The sequence below is a fragment of the Trachurus japonicus genome, chromosome 11 (genome assembly GCF_045865225.1).
Source record: "Trachurus japonicus isolate A0001 chromosome 11, Traja_1.0".
In the NCBI taxonomy this organism is placed as follows: domain Eukaryota; kingdom Metazoa; phylum Chordata; class Actinopteri; order Carangiformes; family Carangidae; genus Trachurus; species Trachurus japonicus.
Window position 1 is genome coordinate 5,031,475 of NC_140917.1, and position 26,970 is coordinate 5,058,444.

The following is a 26,970-nucleotide window of genomic DNA, read 5'->3' on the forward strand; positions in this document are numbered from 1 at the left end:
AATTATTACGTGTAATTTATTTCCCGAAAATATGGATGTATAAAATCACATGAGCATCTGTAATCTGAGGTTTAGTTGTACTTTCCCCACAAGTTCTTTATTTTTGTTTTTTAAACAGTTGCTCCCTTCCACACAAAGAACACATGAACATGATGAGTAAAAATAACAAAAAAAGTGTTAAATATATGTATCTATATGTTACACACATCAAGATATTCACACCCAGGTTTTTCTAACAGGTATAGCAAGTTTCTGACCACAATTATGTCACTTTTCAAAGCTGTCAGAGCTTGTGTTATTAATCTACATGAGTTTATGTCTTAACTCCCACACACAAGACACGGTTTTACAAGAAAATGTGTACAGTAGATAACCTTTTTTTAATATATATATCCTTATGCACAACAGTAATTTATTTATTTATTAAAAAACACATGAAAAGGGCTTTTTTAATACAAGGCACGTGCCTGGACCTGCTCCTCTACATTCACCTGGACCGACCTGTTCAACATTCAGTCACTTTTCAAAGCTCCGCCCCTTCACATGACTCACCTCAGATAAACCAGGAAACAGTTCATTGGACTCTGTCAGTCCCAGAGACGCAGACTGAAGAAGAGACGATCAGATTCAGTGAGTCCAGCTACAACACTGCTGCTTCAACCTGCTGACACTCCACACTGAAGGTGAGTTTGACTAAAACCTGGACTCAGAGTCACAGTAAACTTCAGTCAAGTCAGTAGAGGAGGGAGGGGAGCCATGACTGACTCTACTTCCTGTCTGTTGTGTTTTCAGCTTCACTCACAGACTAAATGGCTTCCAGATTAGAGGAGGATCTCTGCTGTTCGGTCTGTACGGAGGTCTTCAGAGATCCTGTTGTTCTGTCCTGCAGCCACAGCTTCTGTAAAGATTGTCTGAAGAGCTGGTGGAAGGAGAAACAAGATCAATTGTGTCCAGTTTGTAAGAGAAGATCTTCAAAGGATCGTCCACCTTGTAACCTGGTGTTGAAGAACCTGTGTGAGAGCTTCTTACAGCAGAGAGAGCAGAGATCTTCAGAGGCTCTCTGCAGTCTGCACTCTGAGAAACTCAAACTCTTCTGTCTGGACCATCAGCAGCCGGTGTGTCTCGTCTGTCTCCATTCAGAAACACACACCAACCACAGAATAAGACCCATCAATGAAGCTGCTTCGAAACTCAAGAAGGAACTTGAGGAAACTCTGGAGGCCTTAAAGAAGAAGTTAAAGGGTTTTGAAGAAGTTCAAGTGAAGTTTGGTCAAACAGCAGAACACATTAAGGTCCAGGCCCGACACACAGAGAGGCAGATTAAGGAGCAGTTTAAGAAGCTTCACCAGTTTCTAGTAGAGGAAGAGGAGGCCAGGATGGCTGCACTGAGGGAGGAAGAGGAGCAGAAGAGTCAGAGGATGAAGGAGAAGATGGAGGCTCTGAGCAGAGAGACAGCAGCTCTTTCACACACAGTCAGAGCCACAGAGGACGAGCTGAGAGCTGAAGACGTCTCATTCCTGCTCAACTACAAGGCTGCAGTGGAAAGAGTCCAGCAGCGCCCCCTGCTGGAGGATCCACAGCTGGACTCAGGAGCTCTGATAGACCAGGCCAAACACCTGGGCAACCTGACCTTCAACATCTGGAACAAGATGAAGGACATGGTCTCCTACAGTCCTGTGGTTCTGGACCCAAACACTGCTTATCCGTATCTCATCCTGTCTGGAGATCTGACCAGTCTGAGACATGGAGTAGATGAACAGCTGCTTCCTGACAATCCAGAGAGGTTTGATGATTCTTCCTACTCTGTCCTGGGCTCTGAGGGTTTTAACTCAGGGACTCACAGCTGGGATGTCGAGGTTGGAGACAATACATACTGGGCACTGGGTGTGTTAACAGAGTCTGTGCAGAGGAAGGGAGAGGAGATAGTGTCTGGATTATGGATGATATGGTTTGATGGCGGTAAATACTCAGCATATTCACCATCAGCTCCAGTCACTGTTCTCTCAGAGCAGGAGAAGCACCAGAGGATCAGAGTGAATCTAGACTTGAACAGAGGAAAACTGTCGTTCTCTGATCTTGATACTAACACACACATACACACCTTCACACACACTTTCACTCAGAAGATGTTTCCATACATTAACACTGGTGAAAACCTCCCATTGAAGCTGTTACCAGTGAAGGTGTCAGTGACAGTGGAGCAGAGCAGTTATAGATAAAGAGGATGATCATATTTATAATGTTGTTTATTTCTTAAAGGGAAAAGTCAGTGAATTGAACCTGTTAAACTGCACCTGTCCTCCTGCTGCCTCATTATTACACTTCTCCTTTTTTACTACTCTTCATGTGAAAAATATTTTCACTCTTTTTTATGGTTGAGTCATTTCAAATTACTTTTTATTATTATGACTGTGTGGAGTGATGAGCTAAAAAATGATAAATGACTGAACATTTGATTCTTCTTCTCCAGGTGATAAAATGTCAGACATGAAAAGTTGAAAAGTGATTCTGGTTTAATTACATGTGTGAAAAGTTTGTATCTGTTCATATGAAATGATCTAAAATGTATCAATGTGTCAGTTCATCACAAAAACTGAATGTACGTTTGTTCCTGTTTTTCGTCAACATAATAAAATGTTGTCTTGACTTGGTTTCATATTCAGCTTCGTCTTTAATGTCTCTTGCATCTACACAACATCCCATTCTCTTTATAATTAGCAGCACAGGTGGAGGAAGTACTCTGCACAGGTAAGTACTGCACTGAAGATATCATCAGGAAAGTATTGGCTGATCAATCATGTCAATGCTAAAGCAGCATTTTACTTCTGTCGTTGGTCAAAGTGGTTTACCAACTTGGTACAAGGCTTCAATTAATAATTATAGCTGCTACTCAGCTCAATAACTGATGTTTAAATATGCCATTCTTGCATTGACTCCAATTGTTCACATGAGAGAAAAATTCAGTTTTTGAGATAAAATTCTGAAATTTGCCACACATCATCTACCATGATTCCAAAATGTTGTACATGTTTTCCATGAACGTTGAAAATGTATTTAGCAAGAATTTGCAGGTAGGTATATGTTTACAGTAGTGTTTACTGTACACTCAAACATTTTGATGCACTGTAGGTTCAATTTTTGATAAATCAAAAATCTGAGAAACCAGTTTTGTGTAGGACAGTCTGAAGATGCTCTCAAGCAAGTTTGGTGTCAATTGAGGAAAAAAATGTGGGAGGAGATAGGTTAATAATATAAATAGGTTTAGGAAGTTTTACAGTTTTTGAAAAAAAGAAAAAAACATTATGGGATGAAAGTTCACCTTCAGAGGTCTGACAGAGGCTTTCTCCTAAAACCTGAAAAACTACAACTAAGACTAAATAAAAACTACAACTGAGACTACATAAAAACTACAACTGAGACTACGACTAAATAAAAGCTACAACTGAGACTACATAAAAACTACAACTGAGACTAAGACTAAATAAAAGCTACAACTAAGACTAAATAAAAACTACAACTAAGACTAAATAAAAACTCGTCAGTGCCTCTAAAATAAAAACTAAACTAAAACTGATTCATCTGCTGTGTAGCGATGGGTCGGGTCCGGGCTATTTTGGGCAAATTTAGGCCACCTGACAGAAATATGTTGATGCATGACATATGAACAGATACATTGGGATACGATGATAGAGTTTGATGGTTAAAAAGAAAAAATAAAAGGGTTTTGCTTTCACACAATTATTACATGTAATTTAGTTCCCCAAAATATGGCTGTATAAAATCACATGATTATCTGGAATCTGAGGTTTTGTTGTATTTTCCCCACAAATTTTCTTTATTTTTGTTTTTTAAACAGTTGCTCCCTTCCACACAAAGAATTAATGAAAATAATGAGTAAAAATAACACCAAAAAAAAGTGTTAAATATATGTATATATATACACACATCAAGATATTCACACCCAGGTTTTTCTAACAGGTAAAGCAAGTTTCTGGCCACAATTATGTCACTTTTCAAAGCTGTCAGAGCTTGTGTTATTGATCTACATGAGTTTATATTTCTCAACTCACACACACACAAGACACGGTTTTACAAGAAAATGTGTATGGTAGATAACCTTTTTTTTTTTTTTTTTTACATCCCTATACACAACACTAATTTATTTATTTATTAAAAAACACATGAAAAGAGCTTTTATAATATGAGGCAAGGTTATTATCGTGAACGAAATGACGAAAACTAGGATTGAAAAAACATTTTCGTTAACTGGAATAAATAAAAACTATAATCAAATGAAAAAACGATAACTAACTGAAACTGTATTGTGTGTTTACAAAACTAACTAAAACGTACTGAAATTATAGATAAAATTCCCTTCGTTTTCGTCTTTGTCAATTTCGGATTGATATGAAATTGATTCAGGCTATTTCACTCGAGCAATTTTATGTGAGCTGGCACCACACTGCACCTGGCGGTCCGTCACTTCCCGTGACCAAACGTCCCTTAGAAAGACACTCGGGATCGGTTAATTATGCTTGCAGAGCTCTATGGTTGAAATCGTGTGCAATGTTTACCCTCGTATTAATTAAACCAGACACGGTCCGACACGCGTGCTGAAGCCCGGACCAGACACGGCCAGACTCGGTCCAAGCCCGCGCGACCGATTAGGTTGACCTGACAGGCCCGTTGAGAACTGAAATGTAGCAGCCTATACAGATCCTTGAACATCTGGGAGCTCAGAAGAACAGACAAGCTGCCCACTCCCAGAGAGCAGAGAGACTGTGTGTGTGTGTGTGTGTGTGTGTGTGTGTGTGTGTGTGTGTGTGTGTGTGTGTGTGTGTGTGTGTGTGTGTGTGTGCGTTTGTGAGAGGACACACTCCTCGGGAGCGAACAGGAAAGACAGAGGCAGTGTGTGAGTGAGTGAGATTTTATATTATTACACCTACTTTGAATTTTATTCGAATACAAATGCCTCATCCTGAACCAGTTCTTATGGACAGAAGGCACTGTAAGGTTAACAAAAGCTAAGCACGTCAGCATCAAGCTGAGGGGGAGAAGTATATTATCAGCTGTCTGGCTCTGTGCACTACCAGATAAAAGTGCACTTTAAATGTCCAAAACATTTGCTGTGTTCACTTTATGCTACTTTATGTTAAATACAATACAACATGCGAGGTAGGCTACTGTAGGCCTATTGTTACTTTACTGCACTAGTATGTCAAAAAAAAACTGCAGTAACTGAATACATTTGTTAAATGGTATCTTTTGAGTTTTATTACACAATACTTGCTCTGATCTTTTGGAATCCTTCAACCAACAAATAACCCAAAGTATGAAAAAACTACTAAAACTAATAAAAACTAAACTAAAACTAAGCGTTTATAAAGAAATTAAAACTAACTAAAACAAGCAAACCCGCTCTAAAAACGGATTAAAACTAACTGAATTAGAGAAAAAGAAGTCAAAACTAAATAAAACTAAACTATAATTAAAAATCCAAAACTATTATAACCTTGATATGAGGCATGTGCCTGGAACTGCTCCTCTACATTCATCTGGACCGACCGGTTCAACATTCAGTCACTTTTCAAAGCTCCGCCCCCTCACATGACTCATAAACCAGGAAACTGCTGCACTTTCACTTCAGTCCCAGAGACGCAGACTGAAGAAGAGACGGTCAGATTCAGCTTCAGACCAAACTAACAAACTTCCTGAGAGTGAGTTCAGCTACAACACTGCTGCTTAAACCTGCTGACACTCCACACACTGAAGGTGAGTTTGACTAAAACCTGGACTCAGAGTCACAGTAAACTTCAGTCAAGTCAGTAAAGGAGGGAGGGGAGCCATGACTGACTCTACTTCCTGTCTGTTGTGTTTTCAGCTTCACTCACAGACTAAATGGCTTCCAGATTAGAGGAGGATCTCTGCTGTCCGGTCTGTACGGAGGTCTTCAGAGATCCTGTTCTTCTGTCCTGCAGCCACAGCTTCTGTAAAGACTGTCTGAAGAGCTGGTGGAAGGAGAAACAAGATCCACTGTGTCCAGTTTGTAAGAGAAGATCTTCAAAGTTTCAACCACCTATTAACCTGGCGTTGAAGAACCTGTGTGAGAGCTTCTTACAGCAGAGAGAGCAGAGATCTTCAGAGGCTCTCTGCAGTCTGCACTCTGAGAAACTCAAACTCTTCTGTCTGGACCATCAGCAGCCAGTGTGTCACATCTGCAGAGATTCAAAAAAACACACCGACCACAGATTCAGACCCATCAATGAAGCTGCTTCAGACCTCAAGAAGGAACTTAAGGAAACTCTGGAGCCCTTAAAGAAGAAGTTAAAGGGTTTTGAAGAAGTTCAGGTGAAGTTTGATCAAACAGCAGAACACATTAAGGTCCAGGCCCGACACACAGAGAGGCAGATTAAGGAGCAGTTTAAGAAGCTTCACCAGTTTCTAGAAGAGGAAGAGGAGGCCAGGATGGCTGCACTGAGGGAGGAAGAGGAGCAGAAGAGTCAGAGGATGAAGGAGAAGATGGAGGCTCTGAGCAGAGAGATAGCAGCTCTTTCACACACAGTCAGAGCCACAGAGGACGAGCTGAGAGCTGAAGACGTCTCATTCCTGCTCAACTACAAGGCTGCAGTGGAAAGAGTCCAGCAGCGCCCCCTGCTGGACGATCCACAGCTGGACTCAGGAGCTCTGATAGACCAGGCCAAACACCTGGGCAACCTGACCTTCAACATCTGGAACAAGATGAAGGACATGGTCTCCTACAGTCCTGTGGTTCTGGACCCAAACACTGCTGATCCAAGACTCCTATCCTAATCCTGTCTGAAGATCTGACCAGTGTGAGACTAGGAAACGAACAGAAGCTTCCTGACAATCCAGAGAGGTGTGATCCTTTCATTGTCCTGGGCTCTGAGGGTTTTAACTCAGGGACTCACAGCTGGGATGTCGAGGTCGGAGACAGTACAGGGTGGGCACTGGGTGTGTTAACAGAGTCTGCACAGAGGAAGGGAAAGGAGATAGAGTCTGGATTATGGATGTTATGGTTCAGTGGAGGCAAATACGGAGCAGGTTCACCATCAACGCCATTCATTGATCTCCCAGAGCAGAAGAAGCTCCAGAGGATCAGAGTGAATCTGGACTTGAACAGAAGAAAACTGTCGTTCTCTGATCCTAATACTAACACACACATACACACCTTCACACACACTTTCACTCAGAAGATGTTTCCATACATTCAGATTGCTGATGGTCTCCCATTGAAGCTGTTACCAGTGAAGGTGTCAGTGACAGTGAAGCAGCAGAGCAGTTAGAGTTAAAGAGGATGATCATATTTATAATGTTGTTTATTTCTTAAAGGGAAAAGTCAGTGAATTGAACCTGTTAAACTGCACCTGTCCTCCTGCTGCCTCATTATTACACTTTTCCTTTTTTTACTACTTTTCATGTGTAAAATATTTTCACTCTTTTTTATCTTTATGAGTCATTTATATTACGGTCGTTATTATGATGTTGTGTAGAGTGATAAGATTTTTTAAAAAATGAAAAATGACTGAACATGTGATTCTTCTTCTCCAGATGATAAAATGTCAAATATGAAAAGTTGAAAGTGATTCTGGTTTAATTACATATGTGAAAAGTTTGTATCTGTTCATATGAAATGATATAAAATGTATCGTGTCATTTCATCACAAAAACTGAATGTACGTTTGTTCCTGTTTTTCATCAACATAATAAAATGTTGTCTTGACTTGGATTCATATTCAGCTTCGTCTTTAACGTCTCCTGCTTCTACACAACATCCAATTCTCTTTATAATTAGCAGCACAGGTGGAGGAAGTGTACAAGTACTCTGCACAGGTAAGTACTGCACTGAAGATATCATCAGGAAAGTATTGGCTGATCAATCATGTCAATGCTAAAGCAGCATTTTACTGCTGTCGTTGGTCAAAGTGGTTTCAATTAATAATTATAGCTGCTACTCAGCTCAATAACCGATGTTTAAATATGCCATTCTTGCATTGACTCTAATTGTTCACATGAGAAAAACATTCAAAATGCTGTGGAAAAATTCAGTTTTTGAGATAAAATTCTGAAATTTGCCACACATCATCTACCATGATTCCAAAATGTTGTCCATTTTTTCCATGAACGTTGAAAATGTATTTAGCAAGAATTTGCAGGTAGGTATATTACAGTAGTGTTTACTGTACACTCAAACATTTTGATGCACTGTAGGTTCAATTTTTGATAAATCAAAAATCTGAGAAACCAGTTTTGTGTAGGACAGTCTGAAGATGCTCTCTAGCAAGTTTGGTGTCAATTGAGGAAAAAAATGTGGGAGGAGATAGATTAATAATATTAATAGGTTTAAGAAGTTTTACAGTTTTTGAAAAAAAAAAAAAACATTATGGAATGGAAGTTCACCTTCAGAGGTCTGACAGAGGCTTTCTCCTAAAACCTGAAAAACTAAGACTAAGACTAAATAAAAACTACAACTAAGACTAAGACTAAATAAGAACTACAACTGAGACTACATAAAAACTACAACTGAGACTAAGACTAAATAAAAGCTACAACTAAGACTAAATAAAAACTACAACTGAGACTAAGACTAAATAAAAACTACAACTAAGACTAAATAAAAACTAGTCAGTGCCTCTAAAATAAAAACTAAACTAAAACTGATTCATCTACTGTGTAGCGATGGGTCGGGTCCGGGCTATTTTGGGCAAATTTAGGCCACCTGACAGAAATATGTTGATGTATGACATATGAACAGATACATTGGGATACAACGATAGAGTTTGATGGTTAAAAAGAGAAAAAAAAGGCTTTTGCTTTCACACAATTATTACGTGTAATTTAGTTCCCCAAAATATGGATGTATAAAATCACATGATTATCTGGAATCTGAGGTTTTGTTGTATTTTCCCCACAAATGTTCTTTATTTTTGTTTTTTAAACAGTTGCTCCCTTCCACACAAAGAATTAATGAAAATAATGAGTAAAAATAACAAAAAAAAGTGTTAAATATAGGTCTCTATATGTTACACACATCAAGATATTCACACCCAGGTTTTTCTAACAGGTAAAGCAAGTTTCTGACCACAATTATGTCACTTTTCAAAGCTGTCAGAGCTTGTGTTATTAATCTACATGAGTTTATATTTCTCAACTCACACACACACACAAGACACGGTTTTACAAGAAAATGTGTACGGTAGATAACCTTTTTTTTTTTTTAACATCCCTATACACAACACTAATTTATTTATTTATTAAAAAACACATGAAAAGAGCTTTTATAATATGAGGCAAGGTTATTATCGTTAACGAAAACGAACGAAATGACGAAAACTAGAATTGAAAAAACATTTTCGTTAACTGAAATAAATAAAAACTATAATCAAATGAAAAAACGATAACTAACTGAAACTGTATTGTGTGTTTACAAAACTAACTAAAACGTACTGAAATTATAGATAAAATTCCCTTCGTTTTCGTCTTTGTCAATTCCGGATTGATATGAAATCGATTCAGGCTATTTCACTCGAGCAATTTTCCGTGAGCTGGCACCACACTGCACCTGGCGGTCCGTCACTTCCCGTGACCAAACGTCCCTTAGAAAGACACTCGGGATCGGTTAATTATGCTTGCAGAGCTCTATGGTTGAAATCGTGTGCAATGTTTACCCTCGTATTAATTAAACCAGACACGGTCCGACACGCGTGCTGAAGCCCGGACCAGACACGGCCAGACTCGGTCCAAGCCCGCGCGACCGATTAGGTTGACCTGACAGGCCCGTTGAGAACTGAAATGTAGCAGCCTATACAGATCCGTGAACATCTGGGAGCTCAGAAGAACAGACAAGCTGCCCACTCCCAGAGAGCAGAGAGACTGTGTGTATGTGCGCGTGTGAGTGTGAGAGGACACACTCCTCGGGAGCGAACAGGAAAGACAGAGGCAGTGTGTGAGTGAGTGAGATTTTATATTATTACACCTATTTTGAATTTTATTCGAATACAAATGCCTCATCCTGAACCAGTTCTAATGGACAGAAGGCACTGTAAGGTTAACAAAAGCTAAGCACATCAGCATCAAGCTGAGGTGGAGAAGTATATTATCAGCTGTCTGGCTCTGTGCACTACCAGATAAAAGTGCACTTTAAATGTCCAAAACATTTTCTGTGTTCACTTTATGCTACTTTATGTTAAATACAATACAACATGCGAGGTAGGCTACTGTAGGCCTATTGTTACTTTACTGCACTAGTATGTCAAAAAAACTGCAGTAACTGAATACATTTGTTAAATGGTATCTTTTGAGTTTTATTACACAATACTTGCTCTGATCTTTTGGAATCCTTCAACCAACAAATAACCCAAAGTATGAAAAAACTACCAAAACTAATAAAAACTAAGCGTTTAGAAAGAAATTAAAACTAACTAAAACAAGCAAACCCGCTCTAAAAACTGATTAAAACTAACTGAATTAGAGAAAAAGAAGTCAAAACTAAATAAAACTAAACTATAATTAAAAATCCAAAACTATTATAACCTTGATATGAGGCACGTGCCTGGAACTGCTCCTCTACATTCATCTGGACCGACCGGCTCAACATTCAGTCACTTTTCAAAGCTCCGCCCCCTCACATGACTCATAAACCAGGAAACTGCTGCACTTTCACTTCAGTCCCAGAGACGCAGACTGAAGAAGAGACGATCAGATTCAGCTTCAGACCAAACTAACAAACTTCCTGAGAGTGAGTTCAGCTACAACACTGCTGCTTCAACCTGCTGACACTCCACACACTGAAGGTGAGTTTGACTAAAACCTGGACTCAGAGTCACAGTAAACTCAGTACAGTAAACAGTAAAAGTCTAGCCAGTAGAGGAGGGAGAGGAGCCATGACTGACTCTACTTTCTGTCACTGACTTTCTTTCACTCACAGACTAAATGGCTTCCAGATTAGAGGAGGATTTCTTCTGTTCGGTCTGTACGGAGGTCTTCAGAGATCCTGTTGTTCTGTCCTGCAGCCACAGCTTCTGTAAAGACTGTCTGCAGAGTTGGTGGAGACAGAAACAAGATCAACTGTGTCCAGTTTGTAAGAGAAGATCTTCAAAGGCTGATCCACCTAATAACCTGGCGTTGAAGAACCTGTGTGAGAGCTTCTTACAGCAGAGAGAGCAGAGATCTTCAGTGTTTGAACCACCTATTAACCTGGTGTTGAAGAACCTAATACTACTACTACTAATAATAATAATATTAATAACTTATTATAACCTGTGTGAGTGCTTCTTACTAGAGAGAGAGCAGAGATCTTCAGAGCCTCTCTGCAGTCTGCACTCTGAGAAACTCAAACTCTTCTGTCTGGACCATCAGCAGCCAGTGTGTCTCATCTGCAGGGATTCAGAAACACACACCAACCACAGATTCAGACCCATCGATGAAGCTGCTCCGAAACTCAAGAAGGAACTTGAGGAAACTCTGGAGGCCTTAAAGAAGAAGTTAAAGGGTTTTGAAGAAGTACAAGTGAAGTTTGGTCAAACAGCAGAACACATTAAGGTCCAGGCCCGACACACAGAGAGGCAGATTAAGGAGCAGTTTAAGAAGCTTCACCAGTTTCTAGAAGAGGAAGAGGAGGCCAGGATGGCTGCACTAAGGGAGGAAGAGGAGCAGAAGAGTCAGAGGATGAAGGAGAAGATGGAGGCTCTGAGCAGAGAGATAGCAGCTCTTTCACACACAGTCAGAGCCACAGAGGACGAGCTGAGAGCTGAAGGCGTCTCATTCCTGCTCAACTACAAGGCTGCAGTGGAAAGAGTCCAGCAGCACCCCCTGCTGGAGGATCTGGACTCAGGAGCTCCGATAGACCAGGCCAAACACCTGGGCAACCTGGCCTTCAACATCTGGAACAAGATGAAGGACATGGTCTCCTACAGTCCTGTGGTTCTGGACCCAAACACTGCTCATCCAGAACTCATCCTGTCTGAAGATCTGACCAGTGTGAGACGAGGAGATGAACAGAAGCTTCCTGACAATCCAGAGAGGATTGATACTTTCCCCTCTGTCCTGGGCTCTGAGGGTTTTAACTCAGGGACTCACAGCTGGGATGTCGAGGTTGGAGACAGTACATACTGGGTACTGGGTGTGTTAACAGAGTCTGCGCAGAGGAAGGGAGAGGAGATAGTGTCTGGATTATGGATGATTTGGTTTGATGAAGGTAAATACGGAGCAGGTTCACCATCAGCTCCAGTCACTGTTCTCTCAGTGCAGAAGAAGCAGAGGATCAGAGTGAATCTGGACTTGAACAGAGGAAAACTGTCGTTCTCTGATCCTGATACTAACAGACACATACACACCTTCAAACACACTTTCACTCAGAAGATGTTTCCATTCATTGAGATTGGTGATCTCCCAGTGAAGCTGTTACCAGTGAAGGTGTCAGTGACAGTGGAGCAAAGCAGTTAGAGATAAAGAGGATGATCATATAATGTTGTTTATTTCTTAAAGCTCCAGTTGGTAAGTTGACGAAAGTGAAAGTAAACTCCGCGACTTGGTCGGAAATTTCAAGACAATACTCCGTCAGGTCCCTTTATGAACCTCTGCCAAAGAGTTTATAAACCGTCTTTGCCTCTGCCAAGCGCCCCACACACACACAGACACACACAAAGTAGCCATAAACGCACCCACAGAAGATGTACCGTATCCATAGCACGACGTGTAGGAGCTGTGATTGGCTGCTCCTCCTGCTCCCTCTACCTGACTGGTGGAGAATCGTCGGGCGCGGTGGATTTTGGCAAATACGATTACAGGCTGTAGGTGGAGCCAGAGGAGTTGGATTTTGTCCTAAATTACTCATTTAATGTCTGACCATCAGAATATAGTGACAGTTCCAGCAAATATGACTGAATAATTGTTACCAACTGAAGCTTTAAAGCAGAAGTAAGCGATCCGGTCGTTTTGGCTAATGCTGCGTTCCAGGCAGGCTTTTGAAACCGTAAATTACAGCTTCAAGTCACGACTTACGACTTTGTAGCGTTCCAGACAACCCACTCGTGTTTTTCCGACCTGTGAAAGTCACTATAACGGCCACTCGTAACTTCCAACCCGTGAACTCGTACCAGATCGAACTGGTATGACTTCACAGGTCGGAAAAACACGAGTTACGGGCTGCCTTGAACGCACCATAACGTCTTGTCAGCCGACGGAGTTAGCAGCCCCCGCCCTCGTCATGGATCTATTGGTCCTCGTCCCTACGTCACCACATTCACGCGCATCCCTTGGCTGCACACACAGCCCTCCATGCCGTTCTCTCTCCTCATTGGATAAAAATTGTAGGACACGAGAAAAGTTTTCTCCTGGGCTCAGAGCAGAGCAGAGTGACTGACAGACCCGTGTTTCGGTCCAAACACTCCATGTAAGTGATTGCTGTCGGAATATATAACTATTTAAGACTTATATTAACACAAATATATCGCTTACTTCTGCTTTAAAGGGAAAAGTCAGTGAATTGAACCTGTTAAACTGCACTTGTCCTCCTGCTCCCTCATTATTACACTTTTCCTTTTTTACCACCGTACTTTTCATTTCGCATTACGTTTTTTATTATGACTTTGTGTGGAGTGATGAGTTAAAAAATGCTAAATTACTGAACATTTGATCAGTTTATTTTCAGTTCTTCTCCAGAAGATAAAATGTCAAACAGGACAAGTTGAAAAATGATTCTGGTTTAATTACATGTGTGAAAAGTTTGTATCTGTTCATATGAAATGATCTAAAATGTATCAACGTGTCAGTTCATCACAAAAACTGAATGTACGTTTGTTCCTGTTTTTCGTCAACATAATAAAATGTTGTCTTGACTTGGTTTCATATTCAGCTTCGTCTTTAATGTCTCTTGCATCTACACAACGTCCCATTCTCTTTATAATTAGCAGCACAGGTGGAGGAAGTGTACAAGTACTCTGCACAGGTAAGTACTGCACTGAAGATATCATCAGGAAAGTATTGGCTGATCAATCATGTCAATGCTAAAGCAGCATTTTACTGCTGTCGTTGGTCAAAGTGGTTTAACAACTTGGTACAAGGCTTCAATTAATAATTAAAGCTGCTACTCAGCTCAATAACTGATGTTTAAATATGCCATTCTTGCATTGACTCCAATGGTTCACATGAGAGAAAAATTCAAAATGCTATGAAAAATTCAGTTTTTGAGAAAAAATTCTGAAATTTGCCACAATTCATCTACCATGATTCCAAAATGTTGTCCTTTTTTTCCATGAACGTAGAAAATGTATTTAGCAAGAATTTGCAGGTAGGTATATTACAGTAGTGTTTACTGTACACTCAAACATTTTGATGCACTGTAGGTTCAATTTTTGATAAATCAAAAATCTGAGAAACCAGTTTTGTGTAGGACAGTCTGAAGATGCTCTCTAGCAAGTTTGGTGTCGATTGAGGAAAAAATGTGGGAGGAGATAGGTTAATAATATAAATAGGTTTAAGAAGTTTTACAGTTTTTGAAAAAAAAAAACATTTTAGGATGGATGCAACTAAAAGGGAGCACGTTCATCTTCAGAGGTCTGACAGAGGCTTTCTCCCAAAACCTGAAAAACTACAACTAAGACTAAGACTAAATAAAAACTACAACTAAGACTAAGACTAAATAAAAACTACAACTAAGACTAAGACTAAAAAAACTACAACTAAGACTAAATAAAGACTAAGACTATGTAAAGCAGGTTTCTGACAACAATTGTGTCAAGTTTCAAAGTCAGAGCTTGTGTTATTAATCTACATGAGTTTATATGTCTTGACTCCCACACACAAGACACGGTTTTACAAGAAAATGTGTACGGTAGATAACCTTTTTTTTTTTATATATCCTTATGCACAACAGTAATTTATTTATTTATTAAAAAACACATGAAAAGGGCTTCTTCAATACGAGGCACGTGCCTGGAACTGCTCCTCTACATTCACCTGGTTCGACCTGTTCAACATTCAGTCACTTTTCAAAGCTCCGCCCCCTCACATGACTCACCTCAGATAAACCAGGAAACAGTTCATTGGACTTTGTCAGTCCCAGAGACGCAGACTGAAGAAGAGACGATCAGATTCAGAGAGTCCAGCAACAACACTGCTGCTTCAACCTGCTGACACTCCACACACTGATGGTGAGTTTGACTAAAACCTGGAATCAGATTCACAGTAAACTTCAGTCTAGTCAGTAGAGGAGAGAGGGGAGAGGAGCCATGACTGACTCTACTTCCTGTCTGCTGTGTTTTCAGCTTCACTCACAGACTAAATGGCTTCCAGATTAGAGGAGGATCTCTGCTGTCCGGTCTGTACGGAGGTCTTCAGAGATCCTGTTCTTCTGTCCTGCAGCCACAGCTTCTGTAAAGACTGTCTGAAGAGCTGGTGGAAGGAGAAAAAAGATCAATTGTGCCCAGTTTGTAAGAGAAGATCTTCAAAGTTTGAACCACCTTGTAACCTGGTGTTGAAGAACCTGTGTGAGAGCTTCTTACAGCAGAGAGAGCAGAGATCTTCAGAGGCTCTCTGCAGTCTGCACTCTGAGAAACTCAAACTCTTCTGTCTGGACCATCAGCAGCCAGTGTGTCTCATCTGCAGAGATTCAAAAACACACACCAACCACAGAATCAGACCCATCGATGAAGCTGCTTCAGACCTCAAGAAGGAACTTGAGGAAACTCTGGAGCCCTTAAAGAAGAAGTTAAAGGGTTTTGAAGAAGTTCAAGTGAAGTTTGGTCAAACAGCAGAACACATTAAGGTCCAGGCCCGACACACAGAGAGGCAGATTAAGGAGCAGTTTAAGAAGCTTCACCAGTTTCTAGAAGAGGAAGAGGAGGCCAGGATGGCTGCACTGAGGGAGGAAGAGGAGCAGAAAAGTCAGAGGATGAAGGAGAAGATGGAGGCTCTGAGCAGAGAGATAGCAGCTCTTTCACACACAGTCAGAGCCACAGAGGACGAGCTGAGAGCTGAAGACGTCTCATTCCTGCTCAACTACAAGGCTGCAGTGGAAAGAGTCCAGCAGCGCCCCCTGCTGGAGGATCCACAGCTGGACTCAGGAGCTCTGATAGACCAGGCCAAACACCTGGGCAACCTGACCTTCAACATCTGGAACAAGATGAAGGACATGGTCTCCTACAGTCCTGTGGTTCTGGACCCAAACACTGCTCATCCAGAACTCATCCTGTCTGGAGATCTGACCAGTGTGAGACTAGGAGACAAACAGCAGCTTCCTGACAATCCAGAGAGGTTTGATTATTACGGCTCTGCCCTGGGCTCTGAAGGTTTTAACTCAGGGACTCACAGCTGGGATGTCGAGGTTGGAGACAGTACAGGGTGGGCACTGGGTGTGTTACCAGAGTCTGTGCAGAGGAAGGGAGAGGAGATATTGTCTGAATTATGGATGATATTGTTTAATGAAGGTAAATACAAAGCATATTCACCATCAACTCCAGTCATTGATCTCCCAGTGCAGAAGAAGCTCCAGAGGATCAGAGTGAATCTGGACTTGAACAGAGGAAAACTGTCGTTCTCTGATCCTGATACTAACACACACATACACACCTTCACACACACTTTCACTCAGAAGATGTTTCCATTCATTCTCATTGGTGATAACCTCCCATTGAAGCTGTTACCAGTGAAAGTGTCAGTGACAGTGAAGCAGAGCAGTTAGAGATAAAGAGGATGATCATATTTATAATGTTGTTTATTTCTTAAAGGGAAAAGTCAGTGAATTGAACCTGTTTAACTACACCTGTCCTCCTGCTGCCTCATTATTATACTTTTCTTTTCTTTTTTTTACTACTTTTCATGTGGAAAATATTTTCACTCTTCTTTTATCTTTGAGTCATTTCATATTATGTTTGTTATTATAACTTTGTGTGGAGTGAAGAGTTAAAAATTGATAAATTACTAAATGTTTGATTCTTCTTCTCCAGAAGAAAATCTGGAGTTCTTCTCCAGATGATAAAATGTCAAACATGAAAAGTTGAAAAGTGATTCTGGTTTAATTACATGTGTGAAAAGTTTGTATCTGTTCATATGAAATGATCTAAAATGTATCAATGTGTCAGTTCATCACAAAAACTGAATGTATGTTTGTTCCTGTTTTTCATCAACATAATAAAATGTTGTCTTGACTTGGATTCATATTCAGCTTCGTCTTTAACGTCTCCTGCATCTACACAACGTCCCATTCTCTTTATAATTAGCAGCACAGGTGGAGGAAGTGTTGAAGGAAATTCACTCCCCCTCATGCTGATGAATACTCTGGAGTAGTTTTTTATTCCTCAAAGTGCATCTGGAGACCCGGGAGGCCGGTTCCTAGTCCAACCAAAACTTTATATGAGAGTAATAGGGCCCGACACAAAAACTAATTTGTGTGCGTGTGTGTGTCTCAGGCGTCCTGATGCAGATGGAGTCGGGTCCCGGCGTCGAGGACGATGAAGTGACTCTGGAGATCAAGTCGGACATCCAGCTGGTCCTGTCGGCGCTGTGTGAGCCCGACATGCACAGGAAGGTCCGAACTCTGAACACATGACATCATCAGCTCATCAGCACCGTGACATCACTGTCTGAGCTGCAGTGATGTCATCCACATGTTCACTTCCTGTAGATTTTATGTTTATCAGTCACAGACTCATCATCAGTGTGTGTTGGTGTTGCTACAGAATAGATTTTAAAGTTCTGCTGCTGGTTTATAACTCACTGAACGGTTTAGGTCCAGAATACGTAGAATATAAACCTAGTGGAGCTCTGAGATACTGACTCAGGTGAAGCAGCATTTACAAACTGGAACAAACTACCAGCAGAACTGGGATCAGCCCCAACACTGAGCACTTTTAAATCCAGGTTAAAAACATTTCTCTTTTCATGTTGAGCTCTTTTAAAGAACTTTAAATCATAATCTTGGATTTGGAATGTAAATCCTCTTAAAATCAATATTTCATGCTGCAAACTCATATTTTATGCTCTATTTTAGTCTAGTTTTAATTTGATTACTTTTTTCTCTCTCTTTTTTTACTGTCTTTTATTTTTTATTTCTTTATTTTAATTGTAAGGAAGTGTATTGCATTCACTTTTAAAAAAAAGACTCGGCTTTCTGAGTAATTCATTTTTTGGTTTGTTTTTTGAATAATTTTTTCTGTTTTTCTGATTTTTCTCATTTTTTTCCTCCTGTTTTTGGAAGTAATTCCTTTTTCGGACTTAACAAGATTTCAAAATCCTGCGACAAGCTCCCACCTTCAAGTAAAGTTTAACCTCTGCGGTCAAGCCTCCACTTCATCATGGATCTATTAGATCTATTAGATCCATGATGTGTAAATGCTCCACTTCAAAAAATACAGTTGAGTTCTCCTCAGCTTTGTTTTGTGCTACTTATACACCAGTAAGAGCGAAGGACTGATTTCAAAATAAAGGTGACCTTCCAAAACGGATTCAATTGCTTGATTTGTAAAGTGACGTAGATTTTCAAAGGAAAAGCCACCAATTTTTCTTATTTTCACTGTAAATTCAGGTTGATATTGAGAGAAGACGACCTGTTATTACTGAACTCCACCAGAGTCACTCAGGAAATATCAGAGCAGATGTAGCACCTTTATTTTGAAATCAGTCCTTACGTTATCTTAACCTGGGATTTTGAAATCTCGTGAAGTCAGAAAAGAAATTACTCTGAAAAACACAGCTTTTTTTTGTGAATACGTTACACTTCTGTACGTTTCCATCTCTTAGTGTTAGATGTTTTGTTTTGAAGTGAAGCTCACTGAGTTTCCCCTCGGTGTGAAATGTGCTGTATGAATGAATCAAGCCGCCTCGTCGTCTTGTTCTTCTGCTCCAGGAGCTGTTTGGGTCCGAGGGCGTCGAGATGGTCGTCCACTTCCTGAGGAAAGGCTCCGCCCACTTCTACAGCGGCCTGGGACACAACAAGCTCCTCCTCTCCACCGTCGACTGCGTCTGGTCCGTGCACACACACACACACACACAGTTGGTGTTTGACAGTGATCTTTATTATAAACTGCTGGTATGTGTGTGTGTGTGTGTGTGTGTGTGTGTGTGTGTGTGTGTGTGTGTGTGTGTGTGTGTGTGTGTGTGTGTGTGTGTGTGTGTGTGCAGGTTGTGCATCGTGGGCTGCTACACCACGGAGGATTTCTTCCTGGTGAAGGAGGGCGTGTTCCTCCTGCTGCACCTCCTCTCTGTGAGTATCACACTGAAGATGAAGGAGCAGTGGTGTTGTTTTAGCCTCATAAACCAGCCTCTCGCGGAAATGCATTTCATTTCATTTCTCGGGAGAGTCTGGCCTCATCCCCCCTGCAAGCGTTTGGGGTGGGCGGGAGCAGGGCGGGAGTAGTAGCGTTGACAGACAATCCCATTCAGCCAATCAGCAAGTTAGTGTAGTGACGGGGCGTTGCACCAGTCGGTCCCTGATTGACCAACGTGCTGTGTCAATCACAGCGGCGACGCTGATTGGCTCGGCCTTCTGAGGGTTTCAGTCCAAACGCTTAGAATGGGGATGAGGCCAGACTCTCCATCGGAATGAAATGAAATGCACTTCCGCGGGAGGCTGGTTTACGAGGCTAGTGTTGTTGGGCACGGTACTTTAAAAAAGTAATTGAAGAGTTCATTTGCAAAAGCAGATAAATGCCATTTTGAAAAAAAATGAGCTGAGGCTTTGTAATTATTCTTTGCGTTGTTTTCAATAAAACTTTATTTTTTTTGAGATATGTCTGTTTTGTTACATCTCAAAGTCACTCAACTTTGACTGATATCACCTTATGTAAATAAAAAATGAAGATTCTAGAATTTTTTTAAAACGGAGTTATCTGCTTTTGCAAATGAACTCTTCAATTAGTTATAGTTACTCTCCCCAAAAAGATACATAGATGGATGGACGGACGGACGGACAGACAGACAGATTTATTGTCATTGCAGATAACAACACAACGAAATTTCGTTTGTGGCACCACATTAAATCAAAAAGCAGAATTAAAAGGATAAAAAGTAACTGAATTACACATTAAACTGTTTTTTCATTTTCTCTTTCTTTGTTTCTTTTCTTGTTATGGTCACTGCTGATTTGTTCTACTTTTGTTACCTTTGTTTTTGTTTTGTTTTATTGTACTTGCGTGTGTGTGTTCCTTCTGTCCCTCTTAGTGTAACTAACTCTTCGTATCGGTCTTTTATGTTTATGTTTATATGTGTTTCTCATGTTTCTTTTTTAACTATTACAACAACCTGCTTGGGGACTATAGACAGAAACAGTAACTTTTTGATTACTGTTACTGAAAAAAGTAGCGCCGTCATTTTATAACGCTGTTATTCCCCTCACTCTGACTGTGTGTGTGTGTGTCAGTCGTGCCCCAGGTGTGTGCGTGGCGTGCTGTTGTCCACGCTGCTGGAGCTGTGTGATAACTCCAACACCGTGTCTCACCTGCTGAGCTGGAGGGGGGACGGAGGACGGACGGCTCCGAGCCTCCTGCTACAGCTGTGGAGGGACGAGGAGGAGACGCTGGGAGTCGGCCGCAGCCGGCACGGAGAGATCACAGGTCTGGACGTTATTGATTATTGGTTAATATTGATCAACTGAACAGAAACACAGGAGCAACACATGGGAACAGTTGAACCTGTCAGAGTCTGTGGCAAGAATGTTACTTTTTTAGTCAATGTATGTTCAAATTAGAGCCAATGGCGGGAATTTGTGGAAATATTGTAGAGAAATTTCTGGAAAAAAGTGGTAAGATTTCTAAAAAGGAAGAAAGAAAGAAATTTTCTAGAAAAAAGTGTTACATTTCTCAAAAAAAAGTTTTTAAAAAATTCTAGAAGAAACTGGTAAAATTTCTCAAACAAAAGTTTTTTTTTTAATTCTAGAAAAAGTCGTAAAATTTCTATTTAAAAAAAGTAAAATAATAATGAAAAAACAACTGGTTAAAAAAAAAAACGTTTAAAAATTCTAGAAAAAAGTGGTAAAAATCTAAAGAAAAGGTTGGGCACACTTTTTCTTTACATTTTTACCACTTTTTTCTAGAATTTTTTAGTCAATGTAAATTCAAATTAGGGCCAATGGCGTGAATTTGTGGAAATATTGTAGAGAAATTTCTGGAAAAAAGTGGTACAATTTCTCAAAGAAAAGTTTTTAGAACAAATTCTAGAAAGATTTGGTAAAAAGGAAGAAAGAAAGAAAGAAAGAAAGAAAGAAAGAAAGAAAGAAAGAAAGTTAAAGATTTTCTAGAAAAAAGTGTTAAATTTCTCAAAAAACTGGTAAAATTTCTCAAAAAAAAGTTTTAAAAAAATTCTAGAAGAAACTGGTAAAATTTCTCAAACAAAAGTTTTTTTTTTAATTCTAGAAAAGTGGTAAAATTTCTATTGAAAAAAAAGTAAAATAATAATGATTAAAAAAAATTAAAAAAAAAAAAGTTTAAAAATTCTAGAAAAAAGTGGTAAAATTTCAAGAAAAAGTTGGCACCCCCTTGAACCCTCTCAAGGACCCCTGGGGGTCCCCGGACCACACGTTGAGAACCATTGTCCTACAGGACTCAGATGTTTGAGGCAGGATTATTCAGCTTCTGGTTGAGCTACAGACTCACCAGTGGACTCTACGTAAAGGTGAAAGTGTCCCGCTTTCAATAAAAAAAGAATTACGTTGCTGTCGTTCAGCGTTCCAGAGACACAACACGAAACAGTAAAACCAAACCTCTTGCATTGTGTACGCTGCACCGACCTCAGAGGGTTAAACAGGAGTTTGGTCACGGCGTGGTGACTGAGCTCTCAGGTGAGGACGTCTCTGCTGACCGTGTCTCACCTGTCCAGACCCCCTCAGGCCGATCCTCAGCCGCCAGCTGCAGGAGGACACACACCCGTCGCTTCCTGCCCACACGGCGAGCGGCGCCGTCCTGGAGGTGTCGGAGAACCTGCGCTCCAAGATCTACTCCGTCTTCTGCAAACTGGGTAAAACAGAAAACACTCAGGCTGTTTGTTTCTGTTCAGGCTTTAAATAAAGTTTGAATCATCGATTAATCAAACAATAATCGATTATTAGATTAATCGCCAACTATTCTGATAATCTAATAATCAATCCAATCAATCAGTCCAGATTATCTGATTCCAGCTTCTTCAATGTGAATATTTCTGGTTTCTTTGTTCCTTTATGACAATAAACTGAGTCTCTCTTTGCTTTGTGGACAAAACAAGACATTTGAGGACGACGTCTGGTGGTTTGGGAAACACTGATTGATGTTTTTAACATTTTTTAACATTTTATTGACCAAACAGCTAATCTATTAATCGTTTGAATGGTCAACAGATTCATTGATAATGAAAGTAACCATTAGTTGCAGCTCTAGTTCACTTCTTAAAACCCACTTTTACAGACTTTCTTTTATGTGATGTCATCCTCTTCTTTCATCATCATCTATTTTATTTCACAGTTTTACTCAGATTCTCTTAGTTTTACTTTACACCTTCTTCTGTTTTTACTCTTTTATCCCATCTTCTCTTATCTTATTTAGTATTTTTATCATGTATACCCCCCTTTTTATTTATTTGATCTAATTAACTGCATCCTGCATTTTAATTGGTAGTTGGGTTCTTGTATTGCAGCCTTGGGCGCTCCATCGCCTATGGTTTTATGGCATTTAACTTACATGTTGTTGTGTGTTTTTAAAGGTGCCTTATAAATAAATTAAATAAATTAAGATTCCATTGAAAGGAACCGTGTCAGTGACTGTGGACTCGTCCTCCCTCAGGTTTCCAGCAGCTTCCTGGTCTGTCCACCAGAGACTACGTGACTCTGAGCATCGTCAGGAGATACCTGGACTTCAAGGTAGGAGACGTTTCTCTGCAGAACAGAAACCAGAACATGTGACTGAGTGACTGAGTGACTGAGTGACTGAGTGACTGAGTGACTGAGTGGTTCTGTGACGCTCCGCTGCTCTGTGGGCGCGGCAGGTGGGCGAGGTCTGGGCCGAGATCAGCAGGGAGCTGCGTGAGGACGGGCTGAGGCCGGTCAGTCCGGACCTGGAGGCTCTGAGCTCCATCGGTCGGATCAGCGAGGACACGGCCCAGAAGGTGGCGGCTGAGCAGCAGCTCATCCTGCAGCAGCAGCTGAACCAGGACCAGGATGAGGAGCAGCTCATGTACACAGAGGTGGGTCCAACACAACCAGGACCAGGACCAGGACCTGGGCTCTTTGACCAGTCTGAAAATATTATAGACTCAGTGTGTTTCTCCTCCGTTAACAATGATATAATAATAATCATTGATTTTAGGAAGAGCAGTGCTGAACCTAACACCTGATTCATGGTGAGGAAGTATCTCGACACAGTTTTTGACTTGAAACTGAAATTCAGTGAGAATTTCCACTGAATAGGAACTAGGAACTCTCCCTGGAACAAGTCACAAGTCACGTAGTTAATTATCACAATTACTCTGGATTTTTAATTAAGGTAGAAATGGAGCATAGCCACAGGGAAATCCTGCTTAGTTTCTCTTTAAAGGGATAGTTCATACATACATACATTTAGTCAGGTCCTCCTCTCACCATAATCCCTATAATGGACAAGTTGTGACCTGCACATTCACCACGCTATGAGATAATGAGGTATAATTATGTAACATTACGACACATGAAGCAAATACTCTGAACTACTTTCTCTTCTGAAATCCCTCCGCCCAGCAGCCGTGTCTGGAATGTAGTTCCGGCTGTATTTCCCTCTAAAACAACTCTGTCTGGTAACGTTGTGTTATTATCTCATAGCGTGGTGAATGTGCAGGTCACAACTTGTCCACCAGAGCGTTTTGGAGTTGTTGGATTGTGTATTTGATGAGTTTGATGAGGGACAGGGGACCTGCTGCACCGTTCACCTCCATTGTGTTCACTGAGCAGCTCACGTCTCTGCCCCGCCCATCTCAGAACAACATGCGCCGATAATTAAAGGTGATGAACCTACTGCTGTGACTATAGGGATTATGGTGAAAGGAGGATCTGACTAAATGTTGAACTGTCCCTTTAAGCGAGCAGCAAAACAAAGAGTTACTTTTTGCTGAGGAAACTGAGCTCTTTTTGTGTCTGTCTGATATGTTATGAACCTTTTACCAAACGTTTATTGATGAATAAAGTCTCCTGACTGTGTGGTTGTGTCTCTCCTCCTCAGCTGAAGTCTCAGTGGAAGCAGCTGGAGCTCACTGCAAAGTCCTGGGACGGATACGTGTCCAGAACCTCAGACTATCACATCCTCAAGGTTTCACTAGTTCACACTCCATCGATTCATTTTATTATTATTATTATTAATAATAATAATCAGTTTTGACCCTGGATGAGTCTCAGCTGTGTTTTATTCTCTGTGACAGGAAGTCAGAGCTCAGAGGAAGAAACAGAGTGAAGCTTCTCACCTGAAGCAGGAGGCGACTGCAGCTCGTCCTGCTCAGGTCTCACACACACACACACACACACACACACACCGTACACACACACACACACTCTCACCCACACACACACTTTCTCTACATGGTTTGTAGTGTGTGGAGCAGCAGAGATTAAGATCTTTACTGACCTCTGCTGGTGAAGAGACAGAACTGAACTGAGCAACTTCAGCTGCACACAATAGTACATGGCTGCAGACTGGAGACCTGCACGTTCAGACCACATCCATGGTTCAGACCCCTTAACGCCACCTAGTGGTCGACTGTAAAACTGCACAGTCTGGACCAGCACTATTTTAATAGTTTTTTGACAGGGCAAAATCCAAATAAAACACCATGATCTAATAGTTTGTGAAGCTTGGAACACTTTTAAACTTTATTCAATAGCCTATAATGAAATAAAATGCTTTTAAATGTTCTATTGCATGGGGTTACTATTGGTTTTGTTGCTAATGGATACAGATATGACAGATACCAAATCTGGACAATATGGATGGAAGTAGGAACATGAGTATCGAACTATTCGTTTAATGTCATAAAAGTTTTTGTCTAAAATGTATCTGACAGTGTGGGCCAACGTTTCCACAACAGTGTGACATTTTATATTTCATGAACACGTTGGCCCACACACACACAGCCTATAATTTTATTTTTAATTTAATTTAAGTTTAATTTAAGCACACAGTATTAAAAGTATCTCGGTTTCATTAACTTAAACAAAATTTGCCGGCCAAGCAAGCTTCCAAAAAGATCAATATTATATACAGCGGGGAAAATAAGTATTGAACACGTCAAGATTTTTCTCAGAAAATATATTTCTAATAGAGCTATTGACATGAAATTTTCACCAGATGTCGGCATCAACCCAAGTAATGCACACATACAAAGAAATCCAAACATTAATGTCCATAAATTAAGTTATGTGTAATAAAGTGAAATGACACGGAATAAGTATTGAACACATGAAGAAAAGGAGGGGCAAAAAGGTATGGAAAGCCAAGAAAGCAGCTGGAGTTTGTCAGTATTTAGAATGTAATCCTGTCTCCTATCAGTGCAAAGTAATATCTGCTGGTTTAGTCCCGATTGATGCCTTTTAAAAAGGTTTCTCACCACCAAGGTGTCAGACAATAAGTATTGCATGATAGGTAATAGCAAAGAGCTGTCTTAGAGCTGTCTAAAGACCTACGCAACCAAAGATTTCAGACAGAAGAGTCAAAACAATAATTAGAAGGGTTCCCTAACAGTCCAGGACCACTGGTGAAGAGCTTCAGACAGACCTGGAATCAGCAGGTACAGTTGTTTCAAAGAAAACAATAAGTAATGCACTCAACCGCCATGGCCTCCATGTCTTGCATGGTGTGCGCGCATGGAGGCCATGGCGGTTAAAATACTGACAAACTCCAGCTGCTTTCTTGGCTTTCCATACCTTTTTGCCCCTCCTTTTCTTCATGTGTTCAATACTTATTCCCTGTGTCATTTCACTTTATTACACATAACTTAATTTATGGACATTAATGTTTGGATTTCTTTGTATGTGTGCATTACTTGGGTTGATGCCGACATCTGGTGAAAATTTCATGTCAATAGCTCTATTAGAAATATATTTTCTGAGAAAAATGTTGACGTGTTCAATACTTATTTTCCCTGCTGTATATTACTGTATTTGACAACGTGTATATAAGACGTTCGTAGTAAACGTATTATGGTCGAACGGCCGTTACACTGTCAGATACATTTTAGACAAAAACTTTTATGATATTAAACGAACAATGTGATTCACGTTCGATACTCACGTTCCTACTGACTGTCCATATTTCGTATATATTATCTGTATCCATTAGCAACAAAACAGGTGGCGCCGTAGCAACAAACACACAGACACACACTCTGACTGCTGGTGTGTTCATGTGCGTCAGGACTTCCTGGGTCGCGTCCTGGCCGTGGACAGAACCGGAGCTCAGGGACCGGCCGGTGTCAAGGTGACGGTGGGACGGACCGTGATCAGAGCCGCCGCCGCCGCCGCGGGAATCGAACACGCGGCGGAACCAGCAGCACAGGACCCCGAGTACTTCAGCACCGTGTCCGTCAAACACTGACCAGTACCACACCTTCATCATCACCTTCACCTTCATCTTCATCATCACTTTGGCTCTGTAACAGACGAGTTCCTGTTTGTTGTATTTATAGTTTTCACCTCAGTGCTTTAATATATGAACTAGCAACACACACACACACACACACACACACACACGCACACGCACACACGCACACACACACACACACACACACAGCTGTAGTAGAGTAACTGGTCTCTGTGTCGTATCTGTTAAAGTTCATATTTATTAAATGAATTAATAAACATCAACAGTAAATAAAGTGAAATATTCAACATTAATAACAAATGATGTCGTTTCTCTGATCAGTAAAAACTTTAAAGGGCAATTCCGGTAAACATCGTATTAATGTACTAAAACAGAGGAAAATCTAAATTTTTAAAATATATTTAAAGGTTATTATGGTATTATTTTACAG

General features: G+C 40.6%; 4 protein-coding genes and 1 pseudogene across 4 annotated transcripts in view; all 5 read left to right on the top strand.

Annotated features, from left to right (window-relative positions):
• Positions 1-26,536, top strand: part of LOC146977970 (cilia- and flagella-associated protein 69-like) — a 66,064-nt gene extending 39,528 nt beyond the window's left edge. The window contains exons 3-12 of the mRNA XM_085790756.1: positions 17,427-17,545; positions 18,863-18,981; positions 19,138-19,219; positions 20,375-20,567; positions 21,829-21,966; positions 22,764-22,840; positions 22,966-23,163; positions 24,171-24,257; positions 24,367-24,444; positions 26,355-26,536. Of these exons, the coding sequence (XP_085646882.1) occupies positions 17,427-17,545; positions 18,863-18,981; positions 19,138-19,219; positions 20,375-20,567; positions 21,829-21,966; positions 22,764-22,840; positions 22,966-23,163; positions 24,171-24,257; positions 24,367-24,444; positions 26,355-26,534 (1,271 nt within the window). The 3' untranslated portion in view covers positions 26,535-26,536. The remainder of the gene's footprint in view (positions 1-17,426; positions 17,546-18,862; positions 18,982-19,137; positions 19,220-20,374; positions 20,568-21,828; positions 21,967-22,763; positions 22,841-22,965; positions 23,164-24,170; positions 24,258-24,366; positions 24,445-26,354) is intronic.
• Positions 573-2,337, top strand: LOC146977976 (nuclear factor 7, ovary-like). The gene is made up of 2 exons (XM_085790757.1): positions 573-683; positions 793-2,337. Exon 2 carries the CDS (start codon positions 810-812, stop codon positions 2,217-2,219), a length of 1,410 nt encoding a protein of 469 aa, XP_085646883.1. The 5' UTR covers positions 573-683; positions 793-809; the 3' UTR covers positions 2,220-2,337.
• LOC146977977 (nuclear factor 7, ovary-like) lies at positions 5,897-7,573 on the top strand (annotated as a pseudogene).
• Positions 10,951-12,462, top strand: LOC146977978 (E3 ubiquitin-protein ligase TRIM35-like). The gene has a single exon (XM_085790439.1). The coding sequence runs from the start codon at positions 10,951-10,953 to the stop codon at positions 12,460-12,462; it is 1,512 nt and encodes a 503-aa protein (XP_085646565.1).
• Positions 15,302-16,699, top strand: LOC146977979 (E3 ubiquitin-protein ligase TRIM39-like). Its single transcript, XM_085790759.1, has one exon. The coding sequence runs from the start codon at positions 15,302-15,304 to the stop codon at positions 16,697-16,699; it is 1,398 nt and encodes a 465-aa protein (XP_085646885.1).
• Positions 26,537-26,970: the final 434 nt, after the last annotated feature.